Source organism: Phoenix dactylifera, chromosome 13 (assembly GCF_009389715.1).
Source record: "Phoenix dactylifera cultivar Barhee BC4 chromosome 13, palm_55x_up_171113_PBpolish2nd_filt_p, whole genome shotgun sequence".
NCBI classification, from domain to species: domain Eukaryota; kingdom Viridiplantae; phylum Streptophyta; class Magnoliopsida; order Arecales; family Arecaceae; genus Phoenix; species Phoenix dactylifera.
In genome coordinates this window covers 8,900,637-8,916,059 of record NC_052404.1, presented here as the reverse complement: position 1 = coordinate 8,916,059, position 15,423 = coordinate 8,900,637, and the positions used below count along the sequence as shown (strand labels likewise).

General features: G+C 37.8%; 2 protein-coding genes across 4 annotated transcripts; both read right to left on the bottom strand.

Moving 5' to 3' along the window:
• Positions 1-252: 252 nt before the first annotated feature.
• Positions 253-6,875, bottom strand: LOC103720405 (UDP-xylose transporter 3). 3 transcript variants are annotated; one of them, XM_008810090.4, is made up of 8 exons: positions 6,607-6,875; positions 6,344-6,499; positions 3,780-3,964; positions 3,144-3,211; positions 2,396-2,528; positions 2,085-2,246; positions 1,723-1,995; positions 253-660 (listed from the first exon to the last, which is right to left on the bottom strand). In XM_008810090.4, exons 2-8 carry the CDS (start codon positions 6,462-6,464, stop codon positions 544-546), a joined length of 1,059 nt encoding a protein of 352 aa, XP_008808312.1. In that variant the 5' UTR covers positions 6,465-6,499; positions 6,607-6,875; the 3' UTR covers positions 253-543. The 3 variants fall into 3 exon arrangements, with proteins under 3 accessions (XP_008808312.1, XP_008808311.1, XP_038988909.1); XM_008810089.4 differs by having other exon boundaries at positions 6,593-6,874; XM_039132981.1 differs by lacking the exon at positions 6,607-6,875 and having other exon boundaries at positions 6,344-6,517.
• Positions 6,876-8,103: 1,228 nt separating this feature from the next.
• LOC103720404 (macro domain-containing protein VPA0103-like) lies at positions 8,104-14,305 on the bottom strand. Its single transcript, XM_008810088.3, has 7 exons — positions 13,880-14,305; positions 12,500-12,548; positions 12,325-12,427; positions 12,122-12,217; positions 11,898-11,972; positions 11,710-11,779; positions 8,104-8,469 (listed from the first exon to the last, which is right to left on the bottom strand). The coding sequence occupies exons 1-7, from the start codon at positions 14,228-14,230 to the stop codon at positions 8,401-8,403; spliced, it is 813 nt and encodes a 270-aa protein (XP_008808310.1). The 5' UTR covers positions 14,231-14,305; the 3' UTR covers positions 8,104-8,400.
• Positions 14,306-15,423: the final 1,118 nt, after the last annotated feature.

Sequence of the window (15,423 nt, the reverse complement as noted above, 5' to 3'; positions counted from 1 at the left end):
AGTAAACAGGACTATTTTTAAGAAATAAGAGACTTTCAGCTGGGCCTGTTATAGAAAATGAGAAGGCAAAGAGACCAAGAACTTTGGCTATTATAGTACAGGACAAAAGTCTCATGATTTGGGGCAATTCCTCAGGAATGAGAATAAAAGACATTTTGCTGCTACTTACAAGAGCATAGAAAAAATGTATGAGTCCTTTCAGCCCTCAGGTACTGGATTTGTAAAAAATGATTTGATTGTGAATCAGAGGCGGGAAGAAAAGCTTTTGCTTTTATTGAGCAAGTGCAATGACTGGATTTAAAATCATAATTTGGGGCAGTACCCCATGAACAAGAATTAAATTCTTTACTGTTGACTTGCAAACGTAGCAAAAAATGCATAGGAAAACACATTTGGTTGTTCCAGCTCTCTGGGTACTGAATTTGTCAAATTTGATATGATTGTACAAAGCAGGTGGGGTCACCTCTTCTAACCCCTATAATATAACAGCATCCGAGTAAATTTAGATCCATGTATGATGGTGTAGATCAAGGCATATTTTTTTCATGCATGCAAATCTTTATTTGAGCTCCATACTGGGGCTTTTGGAGCAGCACCATCAGTTGCTACAGCAGGTCCATGTTCAACATTGAGTAAAGGATCAGACTCACTTTCTTTTACCTGAAATATTTACGTAAATTGGCAAAGGAAAAGAGAGCACATAAGTATTCAACAAATGTGATGAAATATCAAGTTTCAAATTGATAAAGGTTAGAGAAATAGAAAAATTTAGTTGAAGACAGTCTGTTCAAATCATCAAGTATGAAGTAATATTCTGATAGTCTGACTTTAATTGAACAAACACTCTTCATACAACTAAAGCATTAAAGGACAATGAGAAAAAGAAGAAAAAAAAAAGCAGAAGTCTTGCAACAATCTCAACTTAGAAAGCTAATCAAGAATATATAGATCAAAACCTTGAACCCCAAAAACCACCTTTAGAAGCATCACCCACCTTGTAAATTCATTTATACACTACAGGCAGCAGCTGAAGGCAATCAAAGAAGTTACCTTCGGGGGAAAGTGGGTATTGAATTTAATCAAATGAGCAAAAAGCGAGTTTAGTTTCATATTTAGTAAGAAAATCAAGTCTACAGATATTGTCTGAATCATCAATTACTGGTTGCGCTTGACAACAAAATGTTGCTATTGATAAAGCTAGACCATCACAACATATGTCTATGGCAACTACACAGCCACTGATGATGGAGGTGAATTTAACATTCAAAAATGTCTGACCCTGTTGATGGATATTACACCATTACAATTGGCCTGTCATGTTTCCCTATATTAGTGCTGATTGATATAAATTGCATACTGCCATGTTTTTATCTGCTCCAAATTATTACTACAGCACAGGCAGATATCAAAGGTCCCCGTTCTCCATACATGCATGTCTTATCAGGATATTTATGCTTGTAAATATCTATACTTGTAAAGATCTTTCAGCAGCACAAGAAATTGTGGCTTATTTTACTTTCCAACTGCATAAAATTGGGAAAACAGTCCAGATTGCAGCCACAATATATCTAAATATTAGCTAGCTCCTTAGTAAGCATTAGTGATCATGTAATGTGTGAACAAAGCCAGATTCTAAAATGACCTCTCATGATCAAGGACATATTCAAGGGGTCAAAATCTGAAAAGCGATGCAGCATACAGGATAGATAAGGCCTGTGGTACCTGTGATATCTGAGCAGATGCTTCACTAGCTTTTTGCTGGCTCTCAATTGTGCAGAAATAAGAATACAAGATCATCCCAACTAATGCAATTAGAATTCCAAATATGTTTCTCCAGCTAAATGGATCATGAAGTAAAACATAGCCAAAAGCCAAGACAAGGCAAGTTTTCAGATGACCCAAGACTTGATAGGTGACGGGTGATGTTTTTCCAATTACAAGAAATGTACTGAAGTTGACGGAGACCGATATTAGGCATGATAGCACAATGAAAATCTGCAACAGAAAAGAAATATAAAGATAGAAAACAATATTATGCAAAAGGAGATACAGATACTTCACCACATGGTTTTGTAATTACTTACCAGAACTTGAGGTGTGTACTTGAAAGCAAAAACGTTTTGGTTCGTCAAAAGCCCATCAAGAAATGGACCGACGACAAATAGGGTCAGTGCTTGATAAGGACAAGATTGATACAAAAGTTGGGTCGAAGACACCTTAAACTTCTTCTGAATAGTGTTGGTCATCTGAGAAGAACGGGTTAAGGTCTATAACAAAAATCAAGACCACGATTCACTGGTGATACGATAACATCAAGATTTCAGTTTAAGATGATCAAATTGGAACTGCTGATAATACTGCAAATAGTCTTGTCAAGGTTATTACTTAAGGATACAATCTGAGCAATGCAAGTAGAAACAACTGCAAGCAGAGATAATATAGATCCCAGGACATTGAGCTGCAGATCTGTCACAGTTGCAATTCCAACACCCAAAAGAAGGAAGACAAGTGAGAGCTGGATACTCCTACTGCAATAACGAAGATAATATATTAATCAAATAAATCACAAACATCTCATAAGATTCAAGATCAAACATGTATCAGACAACATAAGTGGTATGTTAAAAGGTGCCAGCAAGTAAATATTGTGAGGCTGGTTATAGTTAGACAAACAGCAGGGAAAAATTTATGTGGTTCATTGCAAAAGAAATCCCTGAACAATCTGGCAAAGCTTTTACTCACTCAATACATATTTGGCACAGTTAGATGTACATTTGTTTCAAATGATCCATAACTAGCAACCCGAATGTACTATCTAGTCATTCCCATAAAGACCAAAGGTTAGAGGTTTTTAGTGCTCAGCGACTGCATATGCTCTTTCAGCTTATTTTTCCCTACTTGTATAGTCAAATACAAATCAGCGTGTAGGTTTGTTTGGTTTACAGATTTGAAAGAGGACATAATCCATTAGCTTGAAATAGACACATGATTCTGTTAATTTATTGGGTTCAGTTTAGTAGCATTTACTGTCTGATCCTGTACCACTTTGGTGTAAGAAGAGAATTTGTAATAATGTGGAATGAAATAACATACTGATTATCAGTAAAAAAATATTTTGGTTTCAATAGGTATGGAATACAGACCTGAATTTCTTCTTGAAAAAAAGAGTCTCCAATAAAACAGTGCACGGAATGATTGCCAGCTTAGTCATCTGAAGTGAGAAGGATATGTAAGAAAGCCATCCAACAAATTAAAAAACAATATAAAAATTTCAGCAGTATTATTTTGCAGACATAGCAAGGGTTATAGCCAGAAGTAGCACAATGATTCACATTAGATTAGAAAGAAAGAAAGAAAAAAAGTAGTTACAGCATCAATCAAGAGGTCAGCATAAAATTTTATCCTTTACATCAAGAGGAAATATATTAAGGCTCCATTTCCCTCCATCCCTTGACAAGCAGTAATATCGCATGAATAAATTAAGGAAGTAGTTCTACTAGTTAACAAGGAACGTAAGTTATTCCATAATGGCATCTTCCCAATATGGAATATAAATATTGTGCCCTCAATAACATTTGTAAAATTCAAATATCAAACATAATAGATGAAAAAAGTAGCAAGGTTAATATTGTCTTTTTGTCAGAATAAATTGCATGAAATCCAGAGATTGCTGCTGACGCATCATCTTATGCAACAAGCATTTAGCCATGGAATGTTCAAAGCAAGATGGTTTGAAAATATATTATTCAGTAAAAGAAGAATAAGAAGATAAAGTCTACCTGATAAAAACCGACAGAGTTGAAACCCAGGCTTAAGTTTAAAAGCCCAATAGAGATTCCATTAAGTACTCCAAAGCCCATTACCAACCTTGCATCAAAAGGTTTATGTTCAAATAGTTTCATCCACAGTGCCACATGAAGAGAACAGAAAGTGACCAGGAGATGCCAACTTGTCAGAGTGGTGGCTGCAAATCAAAGATAAAAATGATAAAAATGCAAGCTTTCCGAACTGTAGAACCTTCAATGTTGTAACTATACACAAAAAAGACAAATTCATGTCTCCAAAACTACTTAAAGGAAAAATATTACAAAAAAGAACACCCATATTGTGCAGACTTTAATTCTTTTGGTCACTCTCAGAGTGCTACTACAAGGTAACAAAGCAGGTGAGAGGAGTTGGTTTTGTATATCTATAACAACGTAGAACCTCACCCCAAAATGCAAGCCGGAAGGTATTTTTTGGGTTTCTTGCTCCTATATAAGTACCCAAGATCTCCTCGGCGAATAACTGATGTGGGACTAAACACACGCCCGTACGGGTCCCACATACTCCTCTCATTCAAGCCATGACATTCTCGTCAAGCTAAGAGTTCAAATATATTCAAATCTAATCACAAGCACCACGATCAGCCCGTGGTCAGCCTCCATGAACCCATACTTCAGTGTTTCCTAGTCCACATAGGCTATGGGCCGAGTTCACTCTGATAATCTAAAAAGGCTAGCTGAAACGTATTTTTGGATTTCTTGGTCCTGTATAAGTATCCAAAATCTTCTCGGCGAATAACCAATGTGGGACTAAACACACGCCCGCACGGATCCTCACAATATCAAACCAAAATTACCATCATCTTGTTAAAGTTTAAGAAATGAAATACTACATTCAAGCAAGAACGAGAAATGTTTCTTTGCATTGTCCTTGAAGAGCAAACATGTTTAAATTGTCTATGCATGTAAACAAACACCGACATCTTGAAACTAGGTTGAATAATTCCGCCTTCCATGCAAGTGCCATCCATTTTCACAAATATATGCTTTCAACTTGTAAATATAAATGAATTCTGTTCAAACTTCAAACAACTGCAAGTGGCCAATGAACTAATACAATATTATCCATACAAGCATATCCCTTTTGTCAATAATTTTGTGCTAGTTTACGATGACATAGAAATCTCTTTTATTCTTGCAGTATGGGAATTTGCAAATTGAAATCAGTCAACTGCTTGCGTACTACATTGTATCCAGTTCTTTGATCTTATGCTCCAGCTTCATGCTTGTTCTCATTACAAGGAGAGGAAAAGTTTAGTCTATATCTTATTACTTGTGCTTGTGTTTGAAAGTAATAAGCACACAAGTGCAAATGTACTCATTTCTGCATATTTTTAATGAGATTATTGAAAATCTAAGCACCACATGCCAGTATCTTTACTGCAAATTTCCTTCCAAAACAGACCTATGGTGTATGGCTTCCTTAGTCCCCATAGGATCCATCTTATGAAATAACGAAACAAGATCTTTAGAACTCTCAATTGTCAAGGGATAACATGTGGTGCTATACATAGCAAACGACAGTGTTAAAAAAATAACCTTGGATTTCCATGATTCACCTCTTGTTCAATGCCATTTTTAAGTCCAATGGATAAGTCAGCTTCTTATCTTCATCTCCTTCTGTATTTGCATTCAAGACCTCCTGTACTTCCTCTCTCTCATCCTATGTTTCCTTCTACACAGCCATAATAGTAGTTACTTGACAAGTAGAATGAGTAGTGACAGTGTCCCAGACTCCCACCCATCCATGTAGAAAATATCTCATCTTGAAACATCCTACATTCTCTTTTTGGTGTCATACATCGTTGTCTTTGTTGTCTTCAGTATTTTGATAAAATTATGGTTTCTCAAGATATTGAATGGGTTTTAGCAAACCTTTGAAGCTTTTCAATCTATAGTGTGACTTGGGCTGTTTCATCTGTTGTTCAGAACCTAAAACCAACCATCTCTGTATGTATCGAGTACTTTTATCATCTTGATTTTTTTATTTTTTTATTTTTTTTTTTGCAGCTGATAGTTTTTCAACTTCATAAACTTAAATAAAAACATTTGATCCCATAACTACCTCTGGTTGACTTGACCACCGACCAATGGCCGGAACTTTCCAACTTTGCATATGTTCAGATCTATCAAGTTCCTTAAATTTCAAACCAAATAAGACCCTCGATAGATGTCAAGCGTTGGAAAAGCATTCTTCTAGTGAATCCGAAAAAAGACCTTTTAGACTAAAACTGATCTTTTAGGAGACAACTAGAACTAAAATGCAACAAACGAACCCAAGTAGCCACCAATTGGTCTCTACAGATGTCCACATAGCATCGGACAAAAAGTACAAGAAACAATTAGAACCTAATCCATTCCGCCGAACTACCAAAACGCTATACTAATCAATGCACAAGTGTACAATCTCACGTTCTTTACAAACAAAAGCTACGGTCAAGCCGAATTAAAAGCCATCAAATTTCTCCCGGAGAAAACATGAAGTGCAAAACTGAACTACAAATCATGAGATCTCTCACCGAATGTGAAGCCGAGGGAGCTGATGAGCGCTTTGTTACAGATCACAATGGACACCGACGAGACCACCGACAGGCCCAGCGCGCCAACGGTCCCCAGCTGGAACCGCTCTCCCTCGCCCATCTCCACTCCGACGAATCCCCTCTCAGTTCCAAGATCTGGACGTCCCCACCATCAGATCAAACTTCCTACAATCAAATTTAATCCAAAAATAGAAACAAAAATCGATGACAGTTAACAGCAAACTTCACCTCATTCAGCTCACCCGCGAGATTCGAAGTCACCCGCGAGATTCGAAGGGTAATTCAAGTAAAGATTAACTGAATCAACTATAAATAAATCTCAGGAATTTCGGAACTTGAGATCTAATAAGAGGTAGAAATGGAGAAAGGGAGAGAGGACGAGGAGGACCACAATTGCCCCTTTTCTTCTTCGGATTGGAGAAAAGGCTTCAATTTATATGGATCCTCTCTCTCTCTCTCTCTCCGTGTGTGTTTGTTTGCGTGCTTCGAAGAAAGCCTGGGCGAGTAGCAAGCAGTTCGAATGATCCGTGGAAAGAAGAATCTTCGTCCTTTTTCTTTGTCCTTTTCCAATAATATCTTTCTTTTTTTTTTTTATGTCTCGCCGCCAACAGCGGGGCTCCGATGACGTGAGAGAAAAAAAAAGGAAATTTAAAAATAAAGAAAGGAAATTAGGTAGAGACGTGGCGGATTTTTTAAGTAATATATGATATTTCACGTAGACAAAAAGAACCCACAGAGTTACCACTCCTAGGATGAGAGGTGGGGCCCGGCATGCTTGGGAGGTCATTTTATGGTGTGGTGGCGGTGGGTGCCGAAGGGGAATCTAGGTCACCCGACGGTGGGGAAGGGAGAGTACCAATATTAGGTGCACCCACCATCATCAAAGGGCCGGTAGGAGGCTGACGATTGGAGTTTTTTTGATCAGTGGTTTCACGCGGCTGCAGTTGGTTTACCCTTTTTTTCTTTCTTTTTGTTAATTTGAATTCCTTTTTTCTGCTAATGCTAAGCTGGCGGGATTATGATATTTTAATTTGCACGCACAGTAATTGTATTTGGAAATGATTTGGGTTGTCTCTTTAGAAGAATGGTCCATCTTCTTTCGCGACGGCAACCGTTGGATTCCGCAATAACAGCTTCAAAATCTATGCATGGATGGAAGAAAGAGGCCATTGCATCGGCACAAATTTTGAAGTGGTTATTGTTCGATCAAATGGCTGTCTATCACGAAAGAAGATCAATCAGCGAAAGATCCCAATTGACGTACCTCAATCGCGAGGTGATAGCTATTGAAACTTTCATGGACCATTATAAATCATAGTTTGGCTTTCGTTTCTTGCTTGCATGCAGTGATGTCGTAGATCTTATAAAAGCCAAGGGCCTTATAAGATTTTAATTTTATTTCTATTGAGCATGGAGTACAATCCAGTGTGGAAGGTTGTACATGGATGCTAATCCACTCTTCGTCTCTAATGGAACTGTATTTCTAAATCCCATGAGAGACTGTATTTTGTATTCCTTTCCGGTGACTAGACTTCTTCCTGCTGTCTCGTACGTTCTTCAGTTCAACATCTGGTCATGTTTGGAAAACGTCCAACCCCAAACTTATTGTGGCATTTTTGAAGGTCTATTGAAGTACTAGACCACAAAATACCCTGGTACTAGGTTACTGATAAAATGCTTCCACGACTCCAGCCTTTCCGCACACAACTATTGGAATCTTTTGCCCAGTAATCCAAGACTCGAGCAGCTGGTGTCATGCTCCCAGCAAATATATATAAAACAAAATTATCTTCCAAATTCTTGTCCATGCCCGGCGGCTTTTATTTCAATTTGTACAGGACTTGGTGTACTATATAGTCAAATAGAAAGACAACAGTTTTTTGGAAAGAAAAAAAAAAAGAGAGGAAGAAGACAGATAAACAGATCATATTGGTACTCATGGCTTAACCTCAATTTACTGCTGCTTTAGATCTTAAACCTTGAAGGTTTACAGGTGGGAGAAACGTCATGGAGAAGTGGCCGTTGCACCAAAACTCCTAAAGTAGCTCCAGAGCACTCTCAAGCCAAACCCTGTAAAGATCATCTGAAAATAAAACAAAACATACCTGCAGCAAAATGATGTAAGTTATGTTCACATTCAACCAACTGCATTGGTGTATAGAATTAATTGTCAGGAGGTAGGACTAGCAAGCAGGATCATATCAATGCACCTTATTTGTCATGACTGTCAATTTATTAAGATCAACAATAACAATCGGCCCTTTTCCATCAAAAGGAGGTCAGGAATGGAGGATAAAAAAAAAACTCGGTCAGGAGAAGGGTATTACAAACAGAAAAGGATGACAGAGTTTTACAACCGGCAGAAAGATTTAGCTCAACCTTTTCACAATCCGTGAACTTTGAAATCATTTCAGGTCATATCAGGCAACAAGAATGCCATCTAAAATGCTTGATGTTGGAAAAATGAAGGTATCAGTTCCTCATTGGTCCGAAAGAATTGTATGCTAGATCACTTGCACAAGTACCAGTGAGTTCATCTTCCATTCTAGCTTAATTCATGAGCAGCTAGCAAGCATGAAATTTATCAGCACTAGAAAAAATCAATAGAAAGCTGGTAATCAATACCAATTATTTATTGCTGATAAAAATCATAGTTCAAGTTCCCCGACTAACTGTACTTCCTTCTTGTAGGTCACTTCCTATTGTTATACCTTAGTTTGAGATTGCTGACCATAAATCAGCCTTCTGTCCTTGGGAAATTTAAAAACTTTTTTCGTAAATTTCAGAATCTCTTCAATAAGTACATGTTAAGGTTTAAGAACTTGAGCTTTGGTGATATTCTAGTGCATAAACCTGAATAAGATTTCTTTTCTGCTTAATCCACGTAGGAAAAGTGGAGATACTAGTAAAGGGACATCTAATTCTAACCATCACAAGGCCAGAATGAGAAAGGTCATCATCTAGATCATTAAGAACTATGAGGGGTCTTTTGAGATTTTATTTGCTCTGCTCCTTGAACAATAGCAAGAAGGCCATAGAGGAAACATAACCCTTTCTGCTCTAAATCCTCTCCAGGTTTCTCATGGTCGAGTTTGGAATAAAGACAAGAGAGTTGGAACTCAATCTACTCTTTAAGTGACATGAACCTTTTTCACCACCTCTGGAGCCATTAAGCACAAGAGAAATCTCCTGACTGTTCTCTCTACATTTGCAACTTCTCAAATCCTCATTCATTTTTACCAATGTTTTACTCTTCTCGTTTCAGATTCTTCGACCCAAATTAAAGCATCCAATTTGCTTCGCTTATGCTATTCACGATCGATCAAATCCAATTAATTCTTGATAACTTTGTCCTTCATTCCTGAATATCCTATATATAGAGGCTATCCAATCATGTTAGCAGGGGCTTTTATGCATGTTTGAGACAGCTAATAGTCTTTTTTTTTGGGAAAAAGAAGATCTTAAGATTTCCAACATTTGCAGTTGTATTCTAGCTATTGCAGCATATCTGGTCAACCATAAGGTGTGCAATGGTGAATCATATGATTAGATCTCAAAGTTATGGACAAACCTATTGAAATTAGTCTCATCTTCGACCTTTTGATCTGTTATCATAAAAGTGTAATATTTTATACTATTATATGGGATGGAGCAAAAGAAAAAAAAAAGAACACCTAAGCAACCTAGAAAACATGGAATCTATAGAGCACTCAACAATAATTCAGCTGTCTACATATTTAACTCCCTCCACCCCCACAGAAGTGCAAAATAAAAAAAAAAATACTGCCAGCATAAAAAATAATCTCATAAATAGATGATATTTGGAATAAAATGGCTTGATCAAATATCGATTGTGAAAATTGTTACTGGAAAATTCCCATATTTCAGATTCTTTGAATATGTTTAGTTGCACATAAATGCATATTCAGAAAAATAACTAATGTGGAAAAGGAGATTTTTCATGAATCTTTTGTTCTAGCTTCGATACATACTTTAGTTTTTACTTAATAGCAGCCATCAGAATTAAGGTTTATACAAGAGAACTATCACCTATACAAATGCCACGAGGTTACTTTGGTGAGAATAGCTCTTGTAATTGGGAGAACCCATGTTGGTGTGTGTTTAGTCCTACATCGCTTGGGCGTTTATGAGATCTTGGAACCAAGGAATCTAAATAATACCTTTCGATTAGTTTTTTTGGGTGAGCTTCTGGGTCATTACAAATAGTATCAAAGCAGACCTGGCCCATGGCTCATATGGATTAGGAGAAACTATAGCACGGGCCCTTGTGGGGATGATCTAGGCTAATTGTGGTGTTTGTGATTGAATTTAGATCTTTAGTCTAGCGAAAAAACCAAGGCTTAAATAGGGAAAGTATGTGAGAGCCCGTGCTGGTGTATGTTTAGTCCCATATCAGTTGTGCATTTGGAAGATCTTGGTTACTTATACAGGGTTAACGAATCCAAATAATACATTTTGGCTAGCCTCTTAGGATAAGAGGCCAACGGAACATATAGATGTTGCAATAGAGGTGCCCATTATGTCAAGGATGAAAGCTGATTGAGGCTCATATGGCAGTGGTACAAGGGTGGAGCTTATGATGCAAGCATGTGCAAACTCAAATAGATGGAAAAAGAGGGGTCCCTCATGGTGGTAGCTTGGTAATTGCTGTGGGATTATAATAGTCATGGCTATTGCCATGGTGTTGGTGTTTTTGTTGTTAGGGGGGGTGGGGGTGGGGGTGGGGGTTGTTGCTTTGAGTTGGGACATGTAAAATGTTCTTGAGAAACTCTTGGACCAGATCTGCTAGCTAATATCCAACTTAAGAACTCACCAAAATTGTCTTTCTACTAACCTAAATGTTGCAACCAAATTAACCCTTAATCTACAACTGTTGCATATGATATCAGTTCACGCTAGTAATTATTCAATAAATCTGAACAGGAAGATATTGTTATTATTGTTATGAAACAAAATAAAAGGATGCATACATAGGGCCCCAAATGCCATTATCCAATGAAATCTACGAAAGTTTTCTTGCTGAGGCTTGCCGTCTATTTCTCTTTAGTTGACTTTGTAGACCACACTTACGGATTGTATCAATCCCACAAATGCATTATGAGATGTACCCACTTCTATTAAGTACGAGCATATAAATATCAGACCCCAGGTCATTGACTGGAAGATTATACTCTTTCTGATCATGTGGTGAAAATGTTAATTGATGAACTTTGGACATACGGATGTCAAAATGACTATCAGAGATGGAAAAAAATATCAATTTTTTTTTAAAATACAAACAACTGTGGTCCTATACTCAAAAAAAGGTTACAAACATATGTTACCTCCTTAAAGTCATCTGAAAACTCTTTTGCTTTAGATATAGCTATTCTGGAAGCTTCCTTGTAAGGATATCTGTGAAAAGGCATGTTAGAGAAACTGAAGCCACAAAGTTTGAAGAAATGAAAATATGATCTTGGACATGATCAAACACAATCTCCAAAGCCGTATATGAAGCTTAGTCATTGTGTACCCATAAACACCGCATGATATGGCTGGAAAAGCAATATACTGAATATTGTTCTCTTTAGCAAGCCTCAAGCTGTTTCTGTAATCAGAAAAAAAGAGCCAAAATTCTTAGAACTGTACTATAATGTACTGTTTGCAAATATGTTAAACATACCACATACCATCTTGTGTTTGCACCTACGAAAAGGTGAAAAGAGAGGAAGGGGGCTTGGGTTTCAGGGGGTTTACCTATATGCATTCCCCAAGGAAACATCAGGCTGCTTATCAACATCATAAATGGGGCCAACAGTGTGTATTACATGAGACACAGGCAACTGAAAAGCTCTGCACAATTCTAATGACTTAGTATACGCGGTGTACTTTGCAACGAGTACCTTAAAAGGATTAGAATGCCCCAATAAAATAGTTAAAGTCTTATTAGAGATGCTTACGGAGTAATCCTAGCTTCTCCAGTGGGGCAGCGAACTCCAGGTCGGACCTCTGGAACTTTTGAACATGCCTCTCGAAGTTCTGGACCAGCAGCTCTATGTATGGCTGAGACAGGGGATTGGTAGCTCAGAAAAATTAACTTAATAATCTTATTAAGAAAACATTCTGATCTGTTACCTCCATCAACACCACCACCTCCAAGCATTCGTTCATTAGCTGCATTTACCTGCAAAAGAAAGTCCATTACCACCTAGTCATTGCAACATGCTCAGAAGACAGGGGAGGCAATAAATGAGAAATTAATTAAGTAACTGTTAATCTAGTTTCCCCCACTAACCAAGTGAACAGAAATTCTTTAACAGCCAACATTTATCAATTCAAGCATTGTTAAAGTAAGGTGGATTTTGACATTTTATGTCGGGCAAGGGAACCAGGTAAATCTATTATGTGCCTCTGCATCTTACTTCATCTTTCTGAGGCGAAATTTAGATAGCTGGAACCAACTTACTTCAATGGACTCAAACTTCTTCTGAATGTTTTAACTTATCCATCTGACTAATAGCAGCATATATCGACCTCTATCGCTAGTTCTCAGTAGACCGCAATAATTTCCATGACAATATATGAATTCTGTGCAAACCATCTGCCTTTACAAATTTTAGCCAGCTTGGATATACCTAAAGGAGTTCAAATACGATACCTAGCTTCGAGGAACATGCACAGTTATATCCAAACTGGGATGCTATATAGATCGCAGAATGTTAAGTCGTCAGATAAGATTTTATGACTGGCAACTACTTACAAATGTAATCCCAGCTGTATATTCATTAGGTTGATTAGCTTTAAGAGCGACCTAGATTGTCTCCTCGACTCATCAATCAACTCTACTAAATAACATGCATGTCTCGGCCAGAATTCATCAATGCGTCATCATTCAACTGACTTAGCAGCACCATTGTTGGCCTATAATCTTGTAGGTTTGGACTAAGTCAACATCAATGCATGTGGTATTAAGAGCACTATTCCAGTTTTGGCCTACAATCTTTTAGGTTTGGGACATAATGTACGTTAAGAATCAATCCTATGAGGCAAATGTGACTATCAATTATTCTGTTTCTTCATTGTCAGATCTTAATATGATGACTCAAAGTGAATAGCACGCATTCTTTTGCCACCACCAGCTTCTAATCCACTTCTAATTTCACTGAAAAACTGAAAGGACCAAATTATTAAAAAAAAAAAAAAAAAACATAAATCTCCAGTTAGATGCCTCGACACACTGATCCGCTACCTACCTTAAAGTGGACAGAGGGAAAAAAACCTAACCATCAATCAACCAGCTTGAACCACGTTCAGCAAGACAAATCGGGCGCTTTAATAATTCAAACAGCTGATTCTTGATTTTAGAAAAGAAATGGAAGGGATTTAGCGAAAGTTTAGAGAGCTCGGATAGTCATTACTAGATCAAGAACAATTTCCTACTCGATACGAGAAATTTACCAAAAATTCCAATTTCAACGACTACAAAACGAAAAGAGAAGGGATTCGCGAGCTCACGATCGCGTCAGTCGATCCGTCCACGAACCACTTGGTGATGTCCCCTTTCTGGAGCTTGAGGACACTCGACGGAGAAAGCTCGAACCAATCACCCGCTCCCGGCCCTCCACCCGCGGAGGTCGAAACCCTAGACCTAGTCACTCCGGCGAAGGCGGCCAAGGCCGGAGGAGCCGGCTTTCGACCGGCCTCGTCTTCCATCCCGGCGGCGATCGGAGGCGTCCTTAGGTTTCTGAGGGATCGATAGCTCTCCAGACCGCGGGGTTTCGGGAGGCTTCGAAGGCTTCGGCCCGGGACGGCTCCGAGGACTCGAGCGACCTTCGTCGATAGGTACAGAGAAGCAGAGCCCATCATTTTCGAGGACGTTAAATTAGAAGCGCAGTAGTCGAGTGAATCCGGCGCAGTTTTGACGGCTTAACGTCGCTGATCACAGTTGGATTATGATCACTCATATCAGGAGCCATCGCTAGCGTCCAATAGGTGTAGCCTATTGTTTTTTTGCTTGGATAATTTGGGAGGATGGGGTATTTGACGGAGAGTAACGTCCCATTATATAGCAAGTTAGTCTTTATTATCCAAAATTGAAATGTTTTTTCTCAAGAAAAGAACTACCATAAATTTCATAAGGCAAAACTATATGATCTTAAATAAGTATCAATGAACTCAAAAATGTCTCTATCTCCTAAAAAAAACTCAAAAATAGAAAAGATTCAGTCTATTTGAGGATAAAATACATCCTTTGTGTAGATGAACCATTTATTTGATCATAATTATTTGGCATGATTCGAAAAGAAAGCATAAATTAGAACTCTTCAAATAAGATTTCTCTCAATTTTTTCACAGGTGACCTTCTAGATTTCTCTATATTAAGTTGCTTTTATCTTAAGTCAATTAGGAGCATAATGGAATGAAAAGCCGCCTTCCATCAAAATCTATGTTGTGGATATCTCATGAGCTCTTAACCAAAGTTGTCAATTTGAATTCGAACATGCCCATGTTCCTGGTCGGATGACACCTTCAATCAAAATCTATAATTGTGGGTATCTCATAAGCTCTTAATGAAAGTTGTCAATTTGAGTCCAAACATGCCCATGTTGCTGGTAGGATGACTTATTTCTCCCAAAAAACAAAAAAAAAAGACTCATTTCTTCAAAGTTGAAAAAACCTAATCACCAAGCCATCCGTGGCTAGTCATGTTTGGATATATTGATAATTTAAAAGTGACCTGCTTGTCTCCATGAACCTTATGCTTGCACTTTGCTAGGATGGCAAAAGGCTTCTAGATTCATATCCAACTCAGATCTTCCAGATTTGGAACCAACACGAATCTGAAATTTATACTTTTTTGGATTTCATAAATCTTGCCTAGGTCGTCTTGTCGGGGTTGATTAGTCTTCGGATGCCAACCATCCATGACTCAGTGAGGTGTATGGCGTAAATTAGAACTCTTCAAATGAGATTTCTCTCAATTTTTTCACAAGTTACCTTCTAGATTTTCTATATTAAGTTGCTTTTATCTTAAGTCAATTAGGAGCATAATGGAATGA